Below are 25,734 nucleotides of genomic sequence, written 5' to 3' on the forward strand. Positions count from 1 at the left end.
GAGAAGACTCACAGAAAGTAGAAAAATGCTTTCTAGGTGAATGTGTGTTGTATTCAACATGCTTATAATAAAAAATAGCTCTAAAAATGTATATAAGGTTAAGATCTTCTTACAAAACCAATTTCAAATAACACTAACTCATATTCACATGTATCGTATCATATTGCTTCTTTTTAAGCGATAGAGTGTGGAAAAATAAAACTTTGTGCATGAACAAACATACAAAATTTTAAATTATAGAATATTACGAATATCTTAACCGTTTAATCTTAATTTTCATAGTTGTTAACAAAAATTTAATAATTAAAAAACTCTAAAGATCTCATACTTTGAAACACCATAAATGTGACATCCCACATCACCCAGGGGAGTGATCCTTAAATGTATATTCTCATCCCTACCTACCACGAGCCCTTTTGGGAGCTCACTGGCTTTGGGTTCCATGGGAACTCCGAAGTTAAGCGAGTAGCGCGCAAGAGCATTCCCAGGATGGGTGATCCATCGGAAAGTTCTCGTGTGAGTTCCCAGAAACAAAACTGTGAAAGCGTGGTCGGGGCTCAAAACGGACAATATCGTGCTACGATGGTGGAACGAGTCCGGAAAGTGATCCATCCTAGACCGGGATGTGACAATAAAAATCCTATAACCGCATTAACAATTGAATTACAAGCTTCTCACACCGGCGGGATCGGTTAATGTAGTAGCATATTTTCGGCATCCTTTAAAAAGAAAAAGTGATTCCAACAAAAGCATTTTCTAAATGAAGTACTTCCTACGAAAAGTATCCAACGGGCCCTAATTTATACCCACGAGTTCATTCGGTTTACGCCAAATTCAGTTAAACAGTTACCGACAAACTCCCGCCTACCGCACGCCCTAACGTTACCGAACTTCTTCACTGACCGTATGACTTTCGGGGCCCGGTCTGCCGTTTTCTCAGCCAGTAAGCCCGGGTGCGCAGTGCGCATGGCCTCCATATGCTCCCCGACCCGTCTTTCCCTCTCACTCCGCACGACTCTCTCCTCATTGCGCACATCTCGCGCGCCGGGAATCTCACTCCGATCGTCACCAATATCTCTATCCCTCTCGATTAAACCCGTTCGCTTGAATTTCAAGAACCCAGTTTCCGCATCATCTGCATCAGCAGAGATGGCGGGTCAGTGTCAGAAGAAGGTGGAGAAGTTTCAGACGGAGGAGGAAGTGGCGGTGCGTCTGGCGAAGTACACTGCCGACCTCTCGGCCAAGTTTGTGAAGGAGAGAGGAGCTTTCACCGTCGTTTTGTCCGGCGGCTCTCTCATTTACACGCTCAGGTCAGAAACAAAACCATCCTCAAGCGTTTCTCTTTTTTAATAATTTCGGATTGCTTTGTTTCTGCTTATGTATAAGCTTTTATCATGAACATGTAGAAATGTTTACTAATTCTTCAAGTGTTTACTCGAAAAGTATGTGCTGTTGGGCCTGCTTTTGTTGTAAGCACTTCTGATAGGAGTGATTTTACCATAAACATGCACAATTTTTTTGTTAATGCAAATGCTTTCTGGAAAAGTACGTGCTTTTGTTGCAAACACTTTTGTTAGAACTCGGGAGTGATTTTATCATATACATGTAGAAATATTTATTAATTCACGTGCTTACTCGAAAAGTACGTGCTTTTGCGCCTGCTGTATGTTAATTAAGCACTTCTGCTATATAAACGTGCAGAATTCTTTGTTAATTCAAGTGCTTGCTCGAAAAGTATGTGCTTTTAGTTTTTTCTGCCTGTTTAGAAGCGTTTTTGGTTGTCCGATAGCATGTTTGATTGTTTTGTTTACTCCTTTTTTATGTTTGTGGGTATTTTGTACGTTTGGATTTACAGGAAATTAGCGGAAGAGCCGTATAAGTATATGGTGGAATGGGAGAAATGGCATGTGTTCTGGGTGGATGAGAGAGTGGTGAAAAGAGATCACGCCGACAGTAACTATAAACTTGCTCTTGAAGGTTTACTCTGCAAGGTACAATTTTGTATGCGTTCTTCTGATTGTTGCGTTCAAGCACTAAATTGCTATGTTGCGTGTCAGAGCCATGAGTTTGGATTTTGGATTTTGGTAGGTACCGATTCCTCCTGGCCAGGTTTACGCCATTAACGACGCACTTCCAGCCGAGGGAGCAGCTGAGGATTACGAAACCTGTCTTAAACATTTGGTTGAGCGCAATGTGATTGCCACTTCAAAAGCTACTGGATTTCCAAAGTTTGATCTCATGCTTCTGGGTATGGGGCCAGATGGACATCTTGCTTCTCTATTCCCTGGCCATCCGCTTTGCAACGAGAAGACGAAATGGGTGACTCACATTACGGACTCACCAAAACCACCTCCAGAGAGGATTACATTTACCTTCCCGGTGATCAACTCCGCTGCATATAATGCAATGGTGGTGACAGGTGATGATAAAGCTGATGCCGTGCAGAGAGCGCTAGGAAATAGTCAGCATCCTGATACTTTGCCTGTTCAGTCGCTTGCAGCCGAAGACGAGTTAACTTGGTTTTTAGACCAGGGCGCAGCTTCCAAGCTGTAGGAGCAGAATGTCGATGGCTTTGCAATTCGTTGCACTTGCATCCGATGTTTTTTACTATATACATGTCGATGTTAACCTGTTTGTGTTCTTTAATTTGGGCAGGAATCACTGTGATTCACTGCTTACACAACCTTCTTTGCGGGTTGCTTAACAACCATATTTCAATAAATTACAAATGATTGTGTTCTTTGTTTCGCCTCAAGGGGATGCATGGTTGAATAATCAAACAACTCTATTAAAATTTCTCTCATGAAAATGAGCTATAACGTTTTTATTCCAGTTGCGGTTGCATGAAAGTTTTCCTAAATCTCAAGAATCAAGGCAATTGGGTGTTTGAATCCCCAAAACCCGCAAAATCCTCTCCACCCCAAGCCCAATCAGTCGGGCTACAATGGAAGGAAGCAGAGAACATGGCGGATTGTAATTTCGGATAATAACACGTGACGTGACAAAATTAGTTAAAAGTCTTATCTGAAATTAAAGTAATATTATTTTTAATAATTTTTTAATGCCAATTGCCTGGGCAATTCATTTACGGGATAGAAATGGATAGAGATGCACTTAAACAATTATTATTTATTAAGGTAAAAATTGTTTTGTTAATTGTCCTTGCCCAATTGACGGACAATTATTGCCTTAGTTGGGTGAAAGTGCTCTTATCAATGCAAGTATCAGCGGGTTGTTTGCTTGTTTAAGCAAATCTATAGAAATTTATGAAACCAATGCCTGAGTTTGAGCACATGACTAGGAAGGAGCACCCTCCCTCCTTGTCCTTGTAGACGAGTACAGATCCTCTCCGGATATGAAAAAATGAAGACTAAAGATTAAATGATTCAGACCGTTGAAATTTGATCAAAAGGCTATAAATAAGGGGTTCCTCTAAAAGTTATAATAATTGTTGCCGTTATATGAAATTTCAATGGTTCGGATTATTTGATCATTTGGCTCCCTTTTTTTAGATCTGGGGAGGATTTGTACTCCTTGCAAACAATCATCCACTTGCTTAATTTTGTTTAGTTTAATCGAGTATGTACATTGTATGGTGTTCGTTCATACGAGTGACGTAATTAATAAGTTCGATGAAAGTGTAAACTTTTGTATCTTTCCATTTCCGTCCAACCAAAAACTGACTTGGGTTTCTAAACTTTGCATTCAAGTCCTCAAAGATTTCGTCTTTATTTACTCCCAATCAAATCTTTCAAGCAATGGAATGGACAGATGCAATTCGCCCAAGAAAGATAACTAAAGGATGACCCAAGCTAACAAGACTTCTTTCTTTGCAAGATCGAGGGAAAAATGTTTATCGTACGTAGTTTTATTTTTATTTTGCAAATATATTGTTTTCACAACTCGAACTGATGATCTTTCGGTTACAATTAAAAAAACAATATTTCAGTTACGTCAAGACTCGTCCCCTCCAAGAAGATAACTATTATATTTTATGAAATAACATTTCGGTTGCGCCAAAACTCACATTCTTCAAGAAGATAACTAATATATGTTATTAAACCAGAAACAGAGCTTTTGCTCATGTTCATGTTAACATGGCACAAACGGTAGTCTAAAATAACTAGTTTTCTCTCTTTGGCTTTGGTGTTGGTGTTGGGATCTACTAAGCACAAAAAAAGCTCATTGATCCTCCAAACCAAGAAGAGCACACTTTCAAGTATAAAACCATTGTGATTATGTATATTAGCTGTTGAATAAGTTCTGAAGGAGGAGAAAAACTTTGCAGAAAGTCCGACTGACTGGATGATTAGTCGTTCTTATTAAAAAAGATTCATTATATTTGGATACCATCTATTTACGGATAAGGATTGTCTGCCCTCCCACTTCTGATACCCTTCCGTACCCTCTTGTTTTGTGTGGTCACGGTTAAGCCACGTTAAACATTTTATATTGTTTTTTATAGAGATAATAAGATAAAAATAAATTGTAATATAAAATGTTGATGTGATTTAAATGTGACCACATAAACAAAAGAACATGAAAGAACACCATAAATGAGAGGACAAACAAGCATTTTCCTCTATTTACATGTTGGTACGACTTTTAATAAGACTGTGCAACCCCATATGATGCATGCTTTAAGAAACAGCAGATTGATGGAACCTGCATATTCTACATCAGCAGGTATGAACCGGTTGTCCCATGGCCACACTTTGAAGGGTTTTTCCTGTTAATCGGATATTTCTTTACATTTCACGTTATATCTTTCTCTTCACGTTACACGTCGATTCCAATTAAAATATTTTCCTCGTTTCGCGTCTCGAACAAAATGATTTACGATCTCTTTCACGATAATGATAGGTGATAGAAAAAGAGTTCAAAGTGTAGGCCATAAAACTTCCAAAGGGCCCGACCCCCTGCGTAAGATCATCATTTTGCATCCGTTTTTTTTTTTTTTTTATGTAACTTGTATATTATCACATAAAAAAGTAGAAAAAGAGTTATTGTAAGAAGAAAAGAAATAGAAAAATAGCACTAATTATATAAAGGATAGTAAAAGGAGAAAAAGAAGATATTTTCTTTTCTTTCACAGGAATATTTTTGTTCATCATCCGCAGGTGATGATGATAATGATGATTACTATTCTATTTATCATTGTTAGATAAATTAAAATTTCAAAATTTATGTAGTAAATACATAGAATTCTCAAATTTAAATTCATCAAATAAATAGTGTTGTGAGCATTAACACCATTTTAAGATGGTGAACAAAAATACAGCATTCTTTTACCAAGTCAAAAGCACTTGGGCCGATTTTGTTGACTATAAGGCGTGTTGATAATCACTTTTCTTGTTAAATGACTTTTCTTGTTAGTTAACAATTTGCCAAAGTTTGCACAAACAACAAAATTAGTAGGGCAGATTTTGAGAGCTCTCTCTATCTAAATGCGCATAACATGATGATTAATTAAGTAAAGTGTCACACCACTATGTCTTAATCGTTAATTTAAGAAATTAATCATGCCTAATCAACCCAGTCAAACTGGATTAGACCCTTTTTAAATATGTTTAAGGAAAAAGCAATTGTGCTAAAGTTAGAGAAAAATATACAGTACTCAAGGGTATTGAATACCCCACTAGTTAGAGTTCTTAGGTCCAATTCAAAGATCATTCATCTGTTTAATTAGGGCTAAGGATTTTACATGACAGAGTTTTCACAATTTTGAAGTATTATAACCTCTCACAAAGTTAATTAATTATTTATTTTAGCATGAAAGTAGTATTAATAAGTTAAGCATGCTGATTGCTCAGGAGGTCAAGTAATTAAAGGGAGTAGTTGTATTAGTGTAATTATGGAGGAAGAAGAGGAGGGATGAGGATCTTTGTGAAAATCTTAGAATCCTTATATCATGATCGTTCATCTTACAGTTATTTTTTGTTGAGTATTATTTTTGTTTAATTTTAAATAAAAAAATTCAAAATGATGCATAGTTACATGACGTACGATAGACGACTAGGATGTAAAAATCCCTAAAATTCCCACAATTTGAATCTGGATGAGATCCAAATCCGTAGAGGAGGAGGCAAGAAGCAAGCACTCAATGAGAAATGACATTGGAGTTTGGTGAACTTGCCAACTAAAATCAAGGCTCTATTAAACCTACCAAACTTCACACATCCCTCAATCTGCATAAAAGCTCTGATTTTCAATTTTCCTTTTTCTCCAAACTCCAAACAATAGGAGATAATTGTATGGACCTAGCTTTTCTGCCCTCCCAGTTCTCATATACTCTCATTCCTTCCTATTTGTACGGTCACGGTTAAGTCACGTCAATATTTTATATCATTATTGATTTTTGTCTTATTATCTCTATAAAAAAATCAATATAAAATGTTGATGTGACTTAACCGTGACCGTACAAAATAGGAGGGGATGAGAATGTATGGGAACTGGGAGGGCAAATAAGCCAGGTCCTAAATGTATATCATTATGTGTAAGCGTTTTTTGGTCAAACAAACGCATTTAGTTATTCAAGAAGCGGTTCAAACAAACAATTAACTAAGAAAATGACATATGCGCTCATTTTCTCTTTTTACACTATCTTGTTTTATCTGGATGTTGAATTAAATAAACTAAAAAAAGAAGAAAATCAAAGTGCATATATCATTCATTTCCTATTAATTAAGAAAGAAGCAATATCATGCATCTAATTGACTAATTGCCCATCTCACATGATTTGGCTGATTAGTCATATAATCCCTACATATAATAAAGTGCAAAGAAACATAATACATTTAACAAACATAAAAGTTTGACATCAGTATACAATATCCTGGTTAAACAATAAAATTAGGAAATGCTTGACCTAGAATTAGTGGGCTAATAGAAAATTAGGGATTGTGGTTACGACTTTCGAGTTCAAAATTTTTCGTATTCATTTTATGTATGATCTCTCTATAACTTTTATAATTAATCGACACATGTTAATAAACTTAATCCTTCTTAACTTTGATTGTCGTAAATATAACACGTTTTAATTAATAATAAATATTACAAAGAGAAAAATCATATTTTTACACTAAAAAATCAATATTGATATTATTTATTTTACCTTTTATTTTATCGTTATTGTTAAAATTCAAAATTTTTAAATCATTTCCATTAGATTTATTCGATTTTGATTTTATGTTTTCACACTTTTTTTTTTTTCAACCTTCCACTTGACGCTCTTTCTCACTCTTTATAAAAATGGGGTCTACTCTCCTACTCTCTAGACTCTAGAGAGAGATAGACTCAGTCCCTAGTGAGAGAGAGAGAGACAAAGAAGACGACTTCCAAAGTAAAAGAAAGCAAAAAGCAAATCAAAGCAGTTGCCTTTGCCATTCAATTCATTCATTCACTCTTGCAGTTCTTCAATTGGGAGTAAAATTATTAAATTTTAATTCCCAATTAATCCCAACCTCCTCCTGCTCTTGCTCTCCCACCAGATGCAGCAGATCACAAGGGCATTTCTGTCGTTTACAACCCTACTCACATGATCCCCTCCGGTTCCGGGAACGCCTTCATCTCCGGCGGAGGCGGGTTATGGTCGGCGGCACCGTCGTACGTTGCCGTCGGCGTCACGGCCTTGGCTGGGCTCGCGGTGGTCGTGGCCGTGTTCTGCACTGCCACTAGGTAAACAAAGCTTTGAAATTTCTCAAAAAAGCTCTGAAATTTCTTGAAGAACGCAAACCCTAGAACAAAAATTCACTGATAGATGAGAGCTCTACGACGAACTCAGACTTCCTCGTCACCTTCAAGCTCGAATTCATCTCATTCTTCGTCTTCGCTGTCGTCGTCTTCGTCGTCTTCGTGGATTTATTTGCGTTCGGTTCTGTTAATCGTGTCCTCTTCCTCACCAGCTTATTGTTCTTCCTCTGATCGGTGAGTCTCTCTCTCTCTCTCTCTCTCTCTCTCTAAAGCTTTTGTTTTCGGTAATTTCAGCTATTAGATCCCGATCTCGGGAAGCTTCAAGTTCATGTTTTTAGTACCAATTTTAGCTCAGTTCCACTGTTTTAATGGCGTTTTCGCTTCGATCCCTTCTTTCGGGTCACCTTCTTCATTCGCATTTTGGTCCTCCTTGGAAATTGTTACTCTTTCAGTTGCTTAAAAAATTGTGGGTTCGATGTATTGGGCAAGCCGCATTGGTTGTTTCTTTTGCGCATCGATTTGCTTCTGGATGATTTATGTTGTTTTTGTGTTGTGGTTCTAGTAAAGTTAGGATTTTTATATTTTAATATTGTAAGTTTTTGAATTTTGTATATGAAGCTGCCATTGAGCAACAATGCTGTGGTTTAATAAGTCAAAGATTGATAAACCCGAATCGATGTTAGCTTTTACTAATCTTCTCAACAGTTAGATGGATTGAAATGTTTTGGATATTCAAAGTCAATTAATTAAGCTGCAAAGCTATTGCATTTATCTGTAGTTTAACTTTAATCCTTGTTGATAATTTGCTTTGACTTGGCCCTTCGAGTGCATGCTTATTTAGAATATCCGGACTTTTCAAGCGTTCTAATTTGGTTTTCGTTTACTGCCAGACCCTTTCTTTTATATGAAAGGTTCAAACTTTGAGATGTTTTTATTGGCCTGACATTTTCAATCATTCATACATTGATATTTTTCGTATAGCTGATGCTTCCTTAATCTTACCATTACTAATTGCACTTATTGTTTTATTTTCAGGGTTCGCCTTAAGTCACCTTGGTCCCGCAGGAAAAGAAAACATGCCCTTTCAGCTCAGCAATGGAGGCTATTCTTTACACCAGATGGAAAGCTTCGTGATGGTGGAGTTAAGTTGGTGAAGAAAGTTCGCAGTGGAGTGAGTTTCTGTCACTTTCGTGTTATATATTTGCTATCAAAACGCCGTAACATCTATTCATGGTTCCAACTTCCATCATTGACATTATTCATCTTAAAATTTTGTGAATGCAGGGTGTTGATCCAAGTATTAGGGCAGAAGTTTGGCCATTTCTCCTTGGAGTGTAAGCATGCTCAACACCTCTTTTTAAGTTTTTAACTGAAACATTGCTACATTAATACCTTGTATCTCCGAGAAGAACTTGTTATGTGATATTTTGGCTTCCAACATCAGGTGTTTTGGTGTATCATTCCTGGCAGAGGATTGTATGCTCTTTCTCTCCTATTAGTCTGAGTCATTGCTTCGAGACATGTCATTAGGTCCAAATCAAACATACTGACTGCAAGATATATGAGCTTTTATTTAGGTCTGGTTAGAGAAGCTCATTTTAGGCATTAGACCTGGCATTTCTGCTTTTGAACACTCCGCTGCATAATCAATGTGGAGTCAAAGTTTCAGAAAAGTGTTGCCTTTTTTTTTTCCTCCATGTAAGAAGAGTAATGCGATTCCTTCTGAATTGATAGCATGAGTTTTGGAAATAAAATCTGCAAGTATACCTTGGTCAAAACTTAAATTATTCCTGTGATTATGTCTTATAATGCCATTATCATGTTCATATATGACCATCGTACTGATTCCTGTTCTGCATATACATTAAAATGTTGTTTTGTTTCGGGAAGTGCAAAACCATACTTACATATGTTGACTGGATTTTTCTGTCTTGACTCTCAACAGCTATGAATTAAACAGTTCAAAGGAAGAAAGGGAGATAGTACGATCTCAGAAAAGGTAATAGTGCCAAGTTCATCTAGTTCTTTTGTAGCTTCATATTGCATAAGTTGACTGAAGCTTTTTCCAGTTTGAGTAATATTTTTTATTATCCATTGGCTGTTGTAACTTTATGGTGCATTGTTCGAATATTTGGTTGCAGAAAGGAATATGAGAAACTCCGTAGACAGTGCCGCCGACTCATAAAGCGCGAAAATGATAGCTCTAAGTTGAATGGGGACAGTAGTAGCTTCACCCATGATACAGGTTCTCCCAGCTCCGAGGATGCGGTTAGCGCCAGGGAATCCCTTTCTAGTGAAGATAAGATACCAGATGTTGAATACTCAGATGACCCTTCCAGTACATTGTTGGATGGAGATGATGATGGTTCAAGAGAAAACACAAATGCTGATTCCAAAGCAATAAACTCTGACTTGTCTGACTCGGACTCCTCTGAAGAACCTGAGGTGATTCAGGCTTTCCCCTCATGTGAAGGGAGGGAAGAAAATGATCCTGATGTGACTTCCAAGGATGAATCTTCTCCCTTGAGGACCGAGGTCCAATCAAATCTAAACAGTGAGGATTTTGCCACATGGCAGCGGATCATACGCCTTGATGCAGTACGAACTAATTCGGATTGGATTCCGCACTCCCCATCTCAAGCTGAAGTGTCACAGGATAGGGCATCACGTTCGGCTGAGGCTGTTGGGTTGAAAGATTACAGTCACTTGGAGCCTTGCAGAATTTTCCATGCTGCTAGACTAGTTGCTATTCTTGAAGCATATGCACTCTATGACCCCGAAATTGGTTACTGCCAGGGCATGAGTGACCTGCTTTCTCCTATAGCTGCTGTAATAACAGAGGATCACGAGGCTTTCTGGTGTTTTGTCGGTTTCATGAAGAAGGCTCGACATAATTTTAGGCTTGACGAGGTAGGGATCCAAAGGCAGTTGAGTATCGTTTCTAAAATTATCAAATGCAAGGACTCCCACCTATACAGGCACTTGGAGAAGCTCCAGGCGGAGGATTGCTTTTTCGTTTATAGGATGGTGGTTGTGCTATTTAGGAGGGAGTTGACTTTCGAACAGACAGTATGCCTATGGGAGGTAATGTGGGCCGATCAAGCAGCCATTAGGGCAGGTATCGGAAAATCTGCATGGAGCAGGATAAGGCAACGAGCCCCACCAACAGACGATCTGTTACTCTTTGCCATCGCAGCTTCTGTATTGCAGAAGAGGAAGCTGATAATCGAGAAGTACAGCAGCATGGATGAGATTATCCGGGAGTGCAATAGCATCTCGGGGCAACTTGATATATGGAAGCTCCTGGACGATGCACATGACCTGGTAGTAAACCTCCATGACAAGATAGAGACGTCTTTCTCATGACTGCATATTTCGGTAGCATGGTTCGTTCTTATGGTTCATTCTCGGCATCCTGTTATTCGGAGCATCCAAATTCCTCATTCCTTCCTTCCCCTTTCACAACATAAGCACTTCGGGAGCTCACTCCGACCAGACTATCTTCAAGCTTGCTTAAAAGTGGCGGTGTCAAAACTTTCGAACGATTAATTATTCAGATTTACCTGCATTGTATTCTGCTCTGTTCTTACCGCGCGATTCCACGATTTGCAGGTAAAACTACTGTATTAGCATTTACCATTTATCCGTTAATGTAACCATACTCCCATACTGGATGAGGAACACATGAAATTGTCCAATTAGAAATAATACCCCTCTCCCACATAGGCCCTCGCAGTTCAGTGTTCCTCCGGTGGTTAGTTATGTAAATTATGATCTAGTTGGGGCTATTTTCATCCCTTTTGTGCAATACGAGCCTTTGGATTGCTCCAGTTTCGTCAAGTTTCGATCCCTTAAAAAATGGATTCGGTCAGTAGGAAAGTCATACCAAACATTGAATTATATATAAAACCTCGCCGGAAAAACAACGCAACCAAAAGTCCAATATTTGGACGTCACACAAAAGTCGCATCATTGAAAGACATATCACTAAACATTGAATCTTTATGTGTGTGTGTGTATATATATAAGGGAGAAGGAGAAAATGGTGAAACATACGTAATCCTAAAATTACCTTCTCCATTAAATTTTTAAATAAAATAAGAAATTCATAAAAAATGTTTTTTTTTATTAGCATCCCATATAAGGTTGAATACACCTCGCATTAAAATTTGATATCAAATGACTTATATACCTTACCATATAATGATAATTTTGACCTCACAAAGTTAAAAAAATAAATAAATAAATAAATACACCCGAAATCGTTTTTTACATATATCCCAAGATTATTTATTTTCTTCAACCCTTAAAATCACTCTCCCTCTCCATTTCAGAACAAACCGTAATCAATAAAACTACAAACACATTGATTAAACAAAATTATTTTTGACGAAACATGATATCAACGTTTCTGAAGCTTCACATGATGCGAAGGTTTCATTTTTTTATAATTATTTTAGCGATTTCAATGACATCGGCATGCCTATAAATTGATATCTCTTGAACAAAGTTTGGTCAATTTTCTACATAAATTCTGCCTTTTTGAAACTGGTTTCATTGTTTTGTGATTATACAGAAGTAAAAAATAAAATATGTATTTGCACCTAAGACGTGAAACGGGTGGGGTTTATGTAGAAAAGTGTCGGGTGTAAGTAGAAAATGTAGAGTGCATATAGAAATGTGGGATGTATGTAAAAAAATGTGGTGTGTATTTTGAAAGTGTGGGGTGTGAGGGTATTATGGTGAAGTATGTGGGGTGTATTAACATAAATTTTAAATAAAAAAGCAAGTGTGAGGTGTATTAAGTATGTGGGGTATATTCAATAATATGTGAGATGTTAATAAAACAAGCCTAAAAAAAAATCCACTCCCGTTACTAACTTTATTTTTATTTTTTAAATATATTATTATTTGTTTTTTCAAATAAAAATTTAAAAGTGCCAATTGCCACACGCTTACGTATGTGGCCAAAGACTAGTATACATAAAGTGAGAATGCAAAAGAGGTAAAACATTCAAAATACCAAAAAATACCCCTCCCTAATTAAAAATTCCAGAACAAAACAATTTAATTAACAATGGTGAAATAGTAAAACTATATCACTTCGAAAATTTCAAGCAAAGCACCCACTATGTGGGTAGTTACTTGATAAAATTAATATTACTATATTTGACAAAAACATAATAAATAAAAAAATAATGATACATAAACATAATAAATAAAAAAAGTCAATTAGCAGGAGCTAGTTATATATAAAAGCTCGCGAAAATAAAAAAACAACGCAAAGCCGAAAGTCTACAACCGCCCCTTACAAACTAGAAAGTTCTTAGTCATCGCCGTCTCACTCTTAGTCGTCGACGCCGGTGACAGGCCTTCCAATTGTGTTTTTATTTTTATTTTTTAATGAAACTATCTTGAAAATATTATTTTTCTTCATGACTCATTTATGCCCAAACTCATTTACGGCCAAACGTAAGAGTTTCTCTAAGTCAATGAATTCTTTTAAAATACTATTTTCTTGAATATTAGTAAAAAAACAATTTGGATGGCCTAGTATTTCACCAATTAGTAAACCAAGATTTCAGACTTTTATTAAATGAGAGAGATCCACTGCAAGATATAGAAGGGAAATGCATACTTTATATTTTGCCATTTTTTCGTTTGTGAATTTTTAATTTTTTAATGAGCGCACCTTATTCGTCGACTCTATACGATACTAATATTTCTATCAAACATAAGTTTTATTACAAGTCATCGATGTATTTTCGGAATTTCCAAGTATTTATTATTATGTACCCTAAAAGTTGGCTATGCGTTAGGTTTGATAATTTTTTGCATGATTTGTTTATTCAACATTAAATGAAATGAAAATAACAAGTTTCGGATCAACATGTTAACGAGCTGGGTCGGTATCGGGTCACCTATTAAAAATTCTTTAATGAGTCAGGTCATTATCGGGTCACGTGTTAAAAACCCAATAAGGATGTTGTTTGCCAAATTTAGACATTATACATGACAATTTTTTGCATGACTCGTTATTTGACACCAAACGACACATCCCATTAACAAATCAAATAGTTATCGGATCACCTGTTAAGAACCAAGTAAGATAACAGTTTTGACACAACCCGTTAAGATAATGAATATGACAAAAAATCAACACGAACACAATAAACATGACTCGTATTGCCAGGCCTACTATGTGCATTGCAGGTGATGGATTTAATGAAGGGAACTTTAACGAAAAGTTCCTGATACTATTTATTTTAACAAAAAACCACATTTTTACACTAAAAAATCAATCATGGTACCATTCACTTTATTATTTATTTTGTTCTTATCGTTAAAACTAAAAATTTTTAAGCTCATTTCATCAATTTTTCTTTTAACGAAAGATTGAGATCATTGAACGTTCGAAGGACAGTGTGAAACACCGTTCACAGAGGAGGCTGGCTAAATGTATTTTGGTCAAAGATGTAGATAATTCTACCCTGATGCACGAGGGTCCAGGACCACGAGATAAAACGCATCCACAGAAGAGGTAAAACGTCAAAAAATAAAAACCTGCGACATGGACACCAGCACAGCACGGGTTTCAAATGCAGCACACAACAATTGCCTTTCTCAGATCAGCAACAACTAACGGACGAGGAATTCATATGGAAATAATAAGAAGCAAAATCCTTTAATTTTAGATCAACCATTGTACAATCTGTCAATCACCTTCTAACCAAACAGACGCTAGAAACCGGTCGACCGGCGCTCGGATGAACAATGACATAAACCAAGAACGACATAACTGAAACGAGCAATTGTGAATTTCAACTACTCAACCTGGTCTACGTCAAATAACTAAACCTTATGAGTGGACATAATGAAATAGAAAGACTCTACTCTTTCTTGGTATAGTTACGGACAGCAAAGGCCAACCCCAAGATAAAAAGGGGAACCAGAAACTGTAAAATCTTGATCGCGAAATCGGATGTCTTGGCAGGATTGTTTTGACCCCCTTGTGCCGGGATGGAAATCTTATTCAATGGGATAGTTGATGGATCAATCTCACCAATGTAGTACTTCTCCATCATATCCCTGGCTGAATCACTGTGACCAACGTCTTCGAAATCATTTGTTGCATCTTTCGCTATAGTTTTCAAAAAAAATTAGCCTCATAAACCCTACTGGCTTGAAGGTTGAAAATAAAAGGATATACGTAGTAATCGAAGGCCTTACCAGTTGCAGCTAGCAGAACTTCACCGCCTCCGGGATGATCATCCATGAATGGCGTCAAATCATACACCTGAAAATTGATATTCCAAACCATCGATAAATCAGCCTATTCTTCTAACTATCAAATTTTTTGGTGCAGCTAGCAGATTTTGTTTCAAGTGTGAGATCTAAACTTCACACAATCATCGACCGAGAAATTAGTTGCTTTATGTTTGTACAAATGAGACCTTAAAACACCAGGAAGTGATTTTCGCACTCCGGTTTTCCCCTATGCGCTCACTCTTTTCTAGTCAATGGATTGCATAAATCGAAATCAAATCAAGGGACAGATACAACGGGAGGACTGAGGAGTGAGAGTGTGGCAAACAGGAGCACAGTGACATGCAGAAACATAATAGTCAAATTCTGGGTTGAGTCCTTGAGGGTTATTTTCTCATATTCCTAGATTTTCTCAGCAACCAAAGGATAAATCAATCAATCAATCAACTGGGAACTCAAGTTTACAGTACGACAATCAAATATCCAACTCAAGATAAAGATCTGACCTTCCCAGCAATAACAACCCAGCAATCTTCGTTCTTGTTGTGCTTTGCCACCTCTTGGAATACGTGAACTTTTCGATCAGAAGCCATCTTTCACTGCCACCATACAAAAATCACCGAAAACGTTAAAACTTACTAAAACTCACCCATCCAATCCTCGAAATTTAGACAGAAACAGCTTCTGCCAATCACAGAAAACAAAATTCTGATATACCAATTAAAGCCCACAAAAATGTATGCACCAAAGCCTCGAAATTTCAACAAAAACAGCTTCAACCAATCCCAGAAAACAAAATTTGAAATACCAATTAAATTAAAACCCACAAAAGTTATGCACCAAAGCCTTGAAATTTCAATAAAAAACAGTTTCCACCAATCACAGAAAACAAAATTTTGAAACACCCATTAAAGCCCATGAAGCTTTAAGCACAAAATCTAAAATAAAACTGATAAGAGAGAAATTGTGAATTGAAGAGCAAAGATTGATGAACAATTGGGACTTACCCGCCGAGAGAGAAAGGCTTTGCGAGATGGACTCTGCTGCTTTGTTTTCTCAGAGTGGAAAGTAAATTTGCTCAAGCGGCCATTTATGGACGATACCTTGTCAAAATGCCCTTCGAATTTAGGAATATTACGCACTTGTTATGAATAAATTTTTGAGGCTTTTTAAATTTTAAAGGGTAAACATGTCTCCCAACTGCGAACTCGAAACGGCACCTCCACCAGGGGGAACTATCCCTTTCAACCGCAAAAAATTCGGAACATTAAAATTTGATCCAACAATTAATAAAATAGTCTATTAAAATTTATAGTAACTTTATTTGTTTGATTAAATTTTAAGAATTTGGATTTTTTTTTCAGTTGGCTCAAGTGGAAAGGATCCGAAGATGATCCATTTCCCACCTGGCCGGATCCCTTTCCCACCTGAGGATCCAACTGCCAACCAAAATTTATCCGTGCCAGGAACACAGTTGGATTTTTCAACAAAGATAAATCTCATTCCTATTAAAAAGATATATAAATAATATTACAAATATATGATAAAAATAATTTTTATTTTATTTTATATTAAGCCTAAAAAAATAAATATTCAAGTGGACACATGGGACCCACATGTGGGTTACGTCTTCAAATTAGCAATTTTTTTTAAGAAAGGTAACGACTAAGACCACTTATGCACATTTTATTGTATTCAGCAAAATAAATTATTAGAATTTTAATTTAGGAACGGTTTCTAAACTCGAGTACAAATTGGGAGATGAATTCTAGATTTTGCCATTTCTTGAAAACGCCGATTAATTTAATTAAAATTCAGCGAAATAAATTAATGGTGGGCCGAGACCCAACAGACCCAACAAACAAGAGATAAACCGAAGGGTCGGACACAACTATGTGGGCCTTTAAGTTGAGCTACTACAATGGTGGATGGAGGGGTCGGACACAACTATCTGGGCCTTAAGTTGACTTTATTTACGTCTTTGATCCAGGCGGTTATGGGCTGATTGGACTCGCATTTTGGGGTTTGTGAAATTTAGAGTTTCGGGTTGAGAATCTATTTTCTGGTTAAGGAAATTCTTTCTTACACATTGTTTTTCACGAGTAAACTGTTGAAATTTAACCAAATGAGATATGGTAATGTCATAGGAAGTGTTGGAAATATTGGAAGAGAATGATGATGTCGAAAATAAGGGACAGAGGTGACAAGGCGCTAGGAGACATGCAACGACGTCACAAGTACATTGAACGATTGAATATGATTTTGCACTATAGTCTAATATTGCATTGCTATGTGGAGATTAACTTGCACATGACAGTGTATTATTGGCCAATTATGTTGATAGTCAAGCATCTGAAGTAGAAATGTAATGTCATGTTTATGTTGATCCACGAAGTGATGTTTTGTCCATGTGTGGTCGAATAAGGTTATTGACATCACCTCGACGTGTTTCTGAAACTGAGCTAGAAACTCCATCTGCAACTGTATGCAACATAAGGGTGTTTCAAACCCCTTTCAAGCCCGTATTTCACACGGCACGTTTTGGGTTCGATTCTTAACGCTAGTGAATCACATGATGGTGGCTAGAAGAGGCTAAAATGTCTACGTGAGTCTTCCCAGCCCCCGAAAAAGTAGACAAAAAAAAAACCCTTCCAATTTTTAGTCCAATTAAAATGTTTTATGCTTTTCCTTACGTTTTATAGTATAGTTCTAGACACACGAAAAACGTTTTTAGTGCAAGCATTGTTATTAAAAACACAATAAATATTCTATAAAACTCGAAAATACTTTGTAAAGAAGCGTAACGCTTCGCTGTAAAGCATTAAAAAAAAAAAAAGTTGCGATGGCTTTGCCAAACTTGCCATATACATTTTCGATTATCTTACACTGAATCTAGTCATTCGAAATGCAATGTCAAACAAGCCCTTGTCCCTTTCCTTCGAAATGCAATGTCAAACAAGCCCTTGTCCCTTTCCATAGTGAGTGGAAGCAATGTAATGCCAATAGGGGTTGAAAAATCAGCCTACCGCCTGCCTAGTGCCTAGAAAAGTTGAAGTTGAACCAAAGTTAAGGCGTGCAGCAACTTCTTCCACACCAGAAGAACTATATCACTGCCATTGACACACATCGGTGGTGGTCCAAAAATGGATGTCTGCCCTGCTCTCAACTCTGAAACAACTACCTTAATTTCTCCTAGGTCCTTACAAACAACTTCATTTACTACTTCCATACCCCAACTTCTAGGCGTTGAATATATATATAGGACCACTTCCCCCATCATATCTGATGTAAGCTTCTAAAACCATGCATCTTCACCTGCTCCAGCCTTATCTTTTTAATCGGCACAAGGGCAAAGGAAAGCAAAGCAACACGTCAAACGCAGGTTAAGTCAATTGACCAGGACAATGTCACAATCCTTGCGCTCGAGCACGAATCGCTCATCCATTGATCGAGTAGTTTATAACATTTCATTGTTGAAAAAACCATGTTTCAACAAAACGTAGTAGTTTAGGAGGGAAGGAAGAAGAGGATGCATACCATAAGGGAAAATAAAGATGCAATATGGCAAACGTGAGTCAAACCAGTTGATTAGGACAATGTTTCGATCCTCTTACACCTAAGTTCGAACCATCCGTAGATTAGAGTAGTTTAAAACACTGTATTTTCGGAAGAAAACAAAAAGTTAAAATCACATGTTTCATTTGACAAAATGTGGCACAAGTTTTCTTTGTATGCATCTTTATTAGCTCATCATATAAGAAGTAGGATACAAAATCCTAGCATCTAGTCATCTACCATGCTACATTACTTTATGTATTACTTGAGGTAATTATCACTACTTCCCCTATACTTTGCTGAATCTGCATCTGCAGATTTTACCTACTGCAACTTTACTCGAAGAACACAACTACGAGTATGCGACGCAAACCCAACTCTACTTAGTTGCCAAGAAGTTCATGCAGATGGGAGGTTGAACCTTGGCCAATGCAAGAATCGACGAAGGGAGGATCCACATCCCGTCTCCACATATCAAACCGGAAGCAACTGCCGGAATCATTAAACTTGCCTTGTTCTTCTTCAGCTTGTGCCAGACAAACACAACCAAACTCCCCATGCACATATCAATCGCAAAGTACGCTCCAACGAGGAATGGGACAGCCATTGCCATTGGAAGCGGAACCCATTTCCCAATTTTCGTAGGAGCAAGATCTCTCAGCAGATTAGCTGCTATGGCAAATGAGAAAAAACCATAACACAGCTGTAAGCAATGTTTGGGCAGAGCAGAGAAGCCTTCAACACCGAGAATTGCCATGTTTCTGTAAATGATGGCGTAAGGGGCTTTGTATTCACCGTTTGGATCCCCCACTTTAAAGGCCTTGTAGAAGAGAAAGAATGTCAGAGGAGCTACCACGCAGCCTATGGCCGTTCCAATAGCCTGGCTTAAAAGCATTGATCGAGGAGACGTGAGAGTGAGATGACCAGTCTTTAAGTCGTGCATCAGATCGGAGGAGATAGAAACCATTGATTTGATCAGACCACAGGCTACAAGTCCTGCAACAACACCATCGCTTTTCCCAGCTACAGCAGCAAGCACAAAGAGAGCCACTTTCCCGTAGTTATGGGCCATGTTCATGTCAGTTAGACCCGCACCATAAGCATTGCAGAAGCTTAGAGAGGGTCCAATAAGGTAGGTTACGACTACATAATACCATTTCAGTTGAGGGAATATGAGCGGGATGATAATGATGGAGATGACAGAGAACAAGGTGTACCCTACGCACGCTACCCAAACCGGAATGTTATCCCTTATGAAGACTTCATTTCGTCGAAGATCATCAAGAGTCGCATTCTGGTTATTTGAAGCTGCATGAGAGAAATAGTTTAATGATGTTTCTCAAATCAAATGTTTCATTTTCGCACACGAAGCAGAAACCATGCAAAGTCGCGCGTTACCTGTTTTAAGGTTCTTCTTGTTCATTTTCATGTGGATGCTTGAGCCAGTAAAGTATAGTATCTTGAGAAAATTGTACAGTCCGTCTCCTAGTAACAAGGAAATGGAAATGAGAACCTGCAGCAAAACGAAGATACACGTAACTCAATTGCCTACATACTTGAACTCGAAAATCTCTATGACAAAATCAGTAAGAATCTCGTTAAGAAATCGAATTGAATGTCTAGTCCACACCTTGTAACCGTTTAGACTCTTCATACTACTTTCTGATAAAGTTGCAGGAAACCACTCTCCCTTAAGACCCCTTATCAATGGCCACATTACTCCCCAAGAGAGTATGGCGCCGAGAAGCAAAGATAAGTTCACTAGATGAGAACAGATCATCCCTGCTCCTATATAAGTCATACTGAAATCGAAGTAAAATCTGCAAAATACATTTTATGCAATCAACGACGAGAGAAGGATCAATCATGATTAACGGAAGGAAAATGAAAGATGCAGAGCACGCACGAATTTCTCCAAGCGGTCAATCCAAATGTTGGAAACTGAGCGAATCCGCATTTCTCTCCTCCAGAATAAAACCACTGAAAGAAACCCCACAAGAAACTAGCTGAAAAGAATTTCATGAACCCATGAACCTGCTTTCTGCAAGAAGAACCTCAACATGTTAGAGTTCTTTCAAGCTGGAGTCCTATTTGATATTAAACCGAAGATTAAGTCATAGAAACGGATGCCTACTTAGCCATCTTGTCACCCTTTGAAGTATGGAACCCATTAATAAGGACAGCAGTAGCAGTTCCACTCGGGTATGGTAATTTATAGTCTATGATCATGATCTGCAAACACAACCCAAACTGCATGAACAAACAATATTCTAACCCCGTACGGAATCAATAACTTTGTCAATTCAAACACACAAGCAATCTCAATCGATTTCTCAATAATTTCGCAGTTCAGACCCAATTTACTCTTTCACTCCTTTATACAAACCTTGTTCTGTTATCGAAAGTTAGATCGGACGAAAGAACATACCTTTCTGAGAGGAACCAAAGCCAGCAGCCCAACAAAACTAGTAACAAATAGAAAACCAGTCATCCAACCAAGCTCTGGTTCCTTGGTGCTCCCGGGAGTGTTCCCCACAGTATCAACCCCAACTTGCTCGTAAATATACCGGCTTAGACCCAACAGATACGAACCAAAACCACCTGCAGTGCCATATATTTCAGCAAAACCCCATATTCAAAATTTCAAAAATATTATGGAATCGAATCATCAACACGAAAAAAATAGCAAAAGCAAAATTTTTTCTGACCTCCATAAGCAATGCTATAACATGCAACCGCACAAGTTTGAATTATTGTATTCTCCTGCCTGGTGAAGGGAGTTGATACAACTCCAGCTTTCTGAAGCAGCTTAGTCCATGACCGGATGAACACGAAGGCGAGAAGTGCAGCCGAAACATTGAGATTAGGAACCAAACCAGTGGTGAGGTTCAACTTTGTCACTATAACACTGTAAATTACGCCAATAACTACACTGGTTACGAGTCCCCGGACAGTAATCTGCCTTGTCCATGGGACTATTCTGTTCAAATCCTCATGTGGCTCACCTCCATTCTCTTCATTCCCATGTCCATTCTCTGTCTCAATCGTCTCAATCTCTCCGTTTTCGCCATTTGTGTTCCCCATTTGGTCTAGAAACCTCCTTCCCTGATCAGATTGAGTCAAATGAGAGAGAGAGAGAGAGAGAGTAAATTTACAGAATTTAATGATATGAACATGTTTTCTCAAGACCTTTTAGTCAAAAACATCAAAGAACTAATGCGATAACTGAAATGAAACGAACACAAAACCCATCAATGATATTATCACCTCAACTTTCTCTTCTTGTTCTTCGATCGCGACACGGAAATTTCAGAAATTTACAAATGGGGTATCCGCAGACGAACCCTTTTCTGAAATCCTCCAGATTGCTTATTGCATTGAGATCGCAAGAACCCACCAAAAAGATCAAACCTTGCAAGCCCCAATGCAGTCTTGAATTTAATGGGAATTAAATGCCGCTACAGAGAAAACTAAAAGCCCGAAAGAAAAAGCCCCCACGACTCCGCTGTCACGCTGCTGCTTGCGCCGAGTGCTTGAGGGGTGGCGACCACATGGCAGACATATTTATAATTCGATACGAAAACGCAGAAGCAGAAACTGCGAGGGAAAGCCGTCGTCTCTGCATGTACTACACTGAAGTACAAAACTGGCGTTTGTAGTACATGGTATCAACTTTCGATCCACCCCACTCAAACAGGAAGAGGAGAGAGAGACAGAGAGAGAGAGAGACAGAGAGAGATGGAAATGCATTTGATTTCCATACGTTTATGCTGAAGGCACCCACCTTGTAAGAGCAAATCCAAATTAGTTCATTTTTCTCAAATGGAATGATTATATATTTTTCTAATGTATGGTGATGTTATCTGTATGAGGACAATGAGGAGAGAGAGAGCGAGAAGAGAGAGAGGGGAGAGAGATATTGTACTGACTTATTTCATTCCCTTCAAAGTGAGAGTACTTTCCATGTGAGGCTTAAACATGGCGCACTAGGTTCCGAAAAGACTGAGCTTTTCTTATAGGGAGAAATTAATAAATCTTTTGAGTAAAAAATTTGACCATAAAAAAGTAATAATAAATAAATAAAAAGCTAAATTTTTTTCTTGATTCCTGTGGTGAGGCATTACTTTTAAATCGATTCTTATGGTGAAAAAAGTGTTAATCTTAACCCTGTGATGAAATTTATTATCAATAGTAGTTCAAATTGAAATTTCTGTCAAAATCTCATCCCTCTTTTTTATTTTCTTTTTGGTAATTCCACTTTTTTATAATCAACAAAAATAGAAGAAGAAAAAAAAAAAGAAAAGGGAAATCCCTCCCCAATCCCTACCCTTGTCAGCCACAGCCACAGCCACCACCCCCACCTTCTCCCTCTCTCTCACATAACCCTAGTCATCCCGTTCACCACTGTTCTTCTTAAAATGAAACTAAATTCAATATTTGCATAATAACTTATATTCTAACCTAAATGCGGCGAAGTACTTTGTGATTTTTTAAATCTTGAATTTGGACTCTTAGCTCTCTTGAAATGAGAAAATCTGATAATATTAACCTTGTAATTTTATTGTTTATTTATTCTTTTATTGTAGCTCTATATTTAAAAAAAAAAAAAAATTATGTCCATATGGCGCTTTATGATTGGTAAACAAAAATAACAATTTTGCCCCTACCAATGACAGAAGAATAAGGAAAAATCGAATTTGGACTTTGATTGATAACGAATTTCACCACATGATTACAATTAATAGCTTTTTCATCATAGGGATCTATTTAAAAATAGGGTATCACCACAATGATCATGAAAAAAATTTAGCCTAAATAAAAAGATAAATTAAATGGGTCTTTTTATAATCATTCGGCCACAATTAATTATCAAAGCTTATTATTTATATGAGTCGAACTGAAGTATCACATCCATAATTATAAACAGTTTAATCTGTAGACATTGCACTTGGCTATACAGTTATTTGTCTAATACTATTCATTCTTAGTTGTCAGTGAGAAATCTTAATTCGATATAACAAATTTAATATCAAGTTATGACTGACTCATTTTATGAAGGTAACCACAGGATGTAGAGGACTGCTAAACCCAATCACAAAGATGTATAACTTCTTGGACGAGAGAGATTTTTCAGTGTGCCTAAAACACAGGGTGGTGCACCAACTGTAATTATACAATGGGAGGGACACTTACAAAAAAAAAAACTTTACACTATTTTTTTTTTTAACAAACAATATTATCTACATTAAGGGATGAGGAAGTGGGTTAAACCTCACAATGACTAATGAGGTAGCAATAATTTTGTGAAGTTAACCACACGATGAAAAGAAATACTAGTAGACCATAATACTAATTAGTAAATTACACCACTTATATAATAACATGGGGTGTACTATCCCATGTTTTATGTATACTAAAAATCTCTCATTGGACGGGGATGGTTAGAATGGGAATATTTTCTTGCTAATTTTGGAGTAAAATTATGATCATCACTCTAATGCATTTTGTGGATACAAATTCCGTTGTCTTTTCCTTTGACGAAAATGCACCTGCAAAATAATAACACCTAATATTAAGGCCAAAAGCCCGCCCACGATGAATGGGGGGGCTTTGGCTGAAAAATCTCCAATGCCAAAGTTATAATTCTGAAAAGAATGTGTTTAGGAGTTTGTGGGTAGCAAATGACTTAGCTTTTTAGTGAGATAATGAGGCTATTTATAAAGGAGTGGCCGACCCTATTTGGAGAATAGTGGCTGGCCATATATGCTGTAATTGGGTGAATAATTGCAAGATATTTTGTGGAATAATATCTTGCAATTAACATGACAATTAATCCTAAATTAAATAGAAAATTTAGGAGTTACCTTTTGAATAAGGATTTAATAAGGAGTGATGAGAGGAATTTGAATATATTTGTTGTGGCACCAATCAAATTTGTATTTTAATTCAAGTTATAATTTAGCCACTAATTATAATAAAAAATTATAGATATAAAATATATCACATTTATGATACACAATTTTAATGCACGAATTTTATTTATATAGTACCACCCATCACTTTATGTAATTAAATTAAGGGGCTTTTAGATCTAGGTCCAAAAACGTAGAGTGTTTTTATAAATGAATCCAGTTATCTAATTATATGTTTTTATTTCTTTTATACTGTCACATCCCGACAGCCAGTGAGCTCCCAAAAGGCCTCGTGCTAGGTAGGGATGAAAATATATATTTAAGGATCACTCCCCTGGACGATGTGAGATGTTACATATACTCATTTTATATTTTCTAAAAATATTAAAAATCAATTACTTCTAATATTATGCATTTTCCAACACCAAAAAAAATATATTTAATATCTTATAACAAAAAAACTAATATACTAACATGAATTTATCTGCAAAACATTATACCCTAACTCAAGTAACAAATATATGAATGTATATAATACCTATACGTGAGATATGAAATCTAATTAAAAGGTAGAAACAAAATAACATACCTACAAGCAAGACATATTAATATGTGACAGGTTGATTATAAAAAAATAATCTGTTATATAGGTAGATAAATATAATTAACTTGTGATATAGGTTGATTATAAAAATTAAAAATAAAATCTATAAATGGGGTTTAAAGCAGGAGGAAGAACGAGAAATAACAAAAAGATAAATAAAAAGAAATAAGCAAATATATAATTGGGAAGCAATTTGATTTTTATAATAAATCTTATCATTGAATAGATAACTATTGATAATTAAATAATTAAATATAACAAATTGGACTTATTTTAATAAACTGAACTATTCTTACCATCGGCTCAAAAAATTAGAATTATATCAAGTTTCCCCTTAAATTAAATACCACAAATATATTGCGTTGTCCACTAATATGTTAATGTGATTAGGACAGCTAATTGTAGTACGTGATGTCATTAGTCAACTAATAGATAATTTAAGAATGTAGTACTACTTTGTGAAAAGAAGATGAATGTAGTACTACACTCTAGCCAAAAAAAAGTCCATAAGAAGAGAATTTTCATTGCGCTCGGAATATGTGACAGAACATCACATGATATTACATAAATAGAAGGATACTAAAAATAAATTTCTCTAATTATATAATAACATATGACATACCACTCCGTATTCTTTGCACAGCATTTTATAATATTTTTAATTGTATATATGAAATTCTGTTTGTTTCTCTGCCACTTGAATTC

The 25,734-nt window shown here is 36.7% G+C and overlaps 4 protein-coding genes across 5 annotated transcripts; 2 read left to right on the plus strand and 2 right to left on the minus strand.

Moving 5' to 3' along the window:
- Window positions 1–819: 819 nt before the first annotated feature.
- LOC103951607 (probable 6-phosphogluconolactonase 2) lies at window positions 820–2,740 on the plus strand. The gene is made up of 3 exons (XM_009363033.3): window positions 820–1,310; window positions 1,856–1,991; window positions 2,089–2,740. The coding sequence occupies exons 1-3, from the start codon at window positions 907–909 to the stop codon at window positions 2,551–2,553; spliced, it is 1,005 nt and encodes a 334-aa protein (XP_009361308.1). The 5' UTR covers window positions 820–906; the 3' UTR covers window positions 2,554–2,740.
- A 4,535-nt stretch (window positions 2,741–7,275) lies between these two features.
- Window positions 7,276–11,532, plus strand: LOC103951608 (rab GTPase-activating protein 22). Of its 2 annotated transcripts, none has more exons than XM_009363035.3 (5): window positions 7,276–7,677; window positions 8,728–8,863; window positions 8,977–9,026; window positions 9,638–9,691; window positions 9,834–11,532. In XM_009363035.3, exons 1-5 carry the CDS (start codon window positions 7,538–7,540, stop codon window positions 11,056–11,058), a joined length of 1,605 nt encoding a protein of 534 aa, XP_009361310.1. In that variant the 5' UTR covers window positions 7,276–7,537; the 3' UTR covers window positions 11,059–11,532. The 2 variants fall into 2 exon arrangements, with proteins under 2 accessions (XP_009361310.1, XP_009361309.1); XM_009363034.3 differs by having other exon boundaries at window positions 7,534–7,926.
- A 2,826-nt stretch (window positions 11,533–14,358) lies between these two features.
- Window positions 14,359–16,098, minus strand: LOC103951609 (cytochrome b5). Its single transcript, XM_048565547.1, has 4 exons — window positions 15,966–16,098; window positions 15,465–15,557; window positions 14,923–14,989; window positions 14,359–14,833 (listed from the first exon to the last, which is right to left on the minus strand). Exons 2-4 carry the CDS (start codon window positions 15,549–15,551, stop codon window positions 14,583–14,585), a joined length of 405 nt encoding a protein of 134 aa, XP_048421504.1. The 5' UTR covers window positions 15,552–15,557; window positions 15,966–16,098; the 3' UTR covers window positions 14,359–14,582.
- A 2,542-nt stretch (window positions 16,099–18,640) lies between these two features.
- Window positions 18,641–22,318, minus strand: LOC103951610 (metal-nicotianamine transporter YSL2). Its single transcript, XM_018648502.2, has 8 exons — window positions 21,781–22,318; window positions 21,222–21,618; window positions 20,942–21,114; window positions 20,648–20,745; window positions 20,420–20,554; window positions 20,144–20,333; window positions 19,912–20,026; window positions 18,641–19,821 (listed from the first exon to the last, which is right to left on the minus strand). The coding sequence occupies exons 2-8, from the start codon at window positions 21,595–21,597 to the stop codon at window positions 18,893–18,895; spliced, it is 2,016 nt and encodes a 671-aa protein (XP_018504018.1). The 5' UTR covers window positions 21,598–21,618; window positions 21,781–22,318; the 3' UTR covers window positions 18,641–18,892.
- Between the last annotated feature and the right edge of the window lie 3,416 nt (window positions 22,319–25,734).

The sequence above is a fragment of a genome, unplaced genomic scaffold, assembly GCF_019419815.1.
Source record: "Pyrus x bretschneideri cultivar Hongxiangsu unplaced genomic scaffold, Pyrus_bretschneideri_v1 Contig4, whole genome shotgun sequence".
Taxonomy (NCBI): Eukaryota; Viridiplantae; Streptophyta; class Magnoliopsida; order Rosales; family Rosaceae; genus Pyrus; species Pyrus x bretschneideri.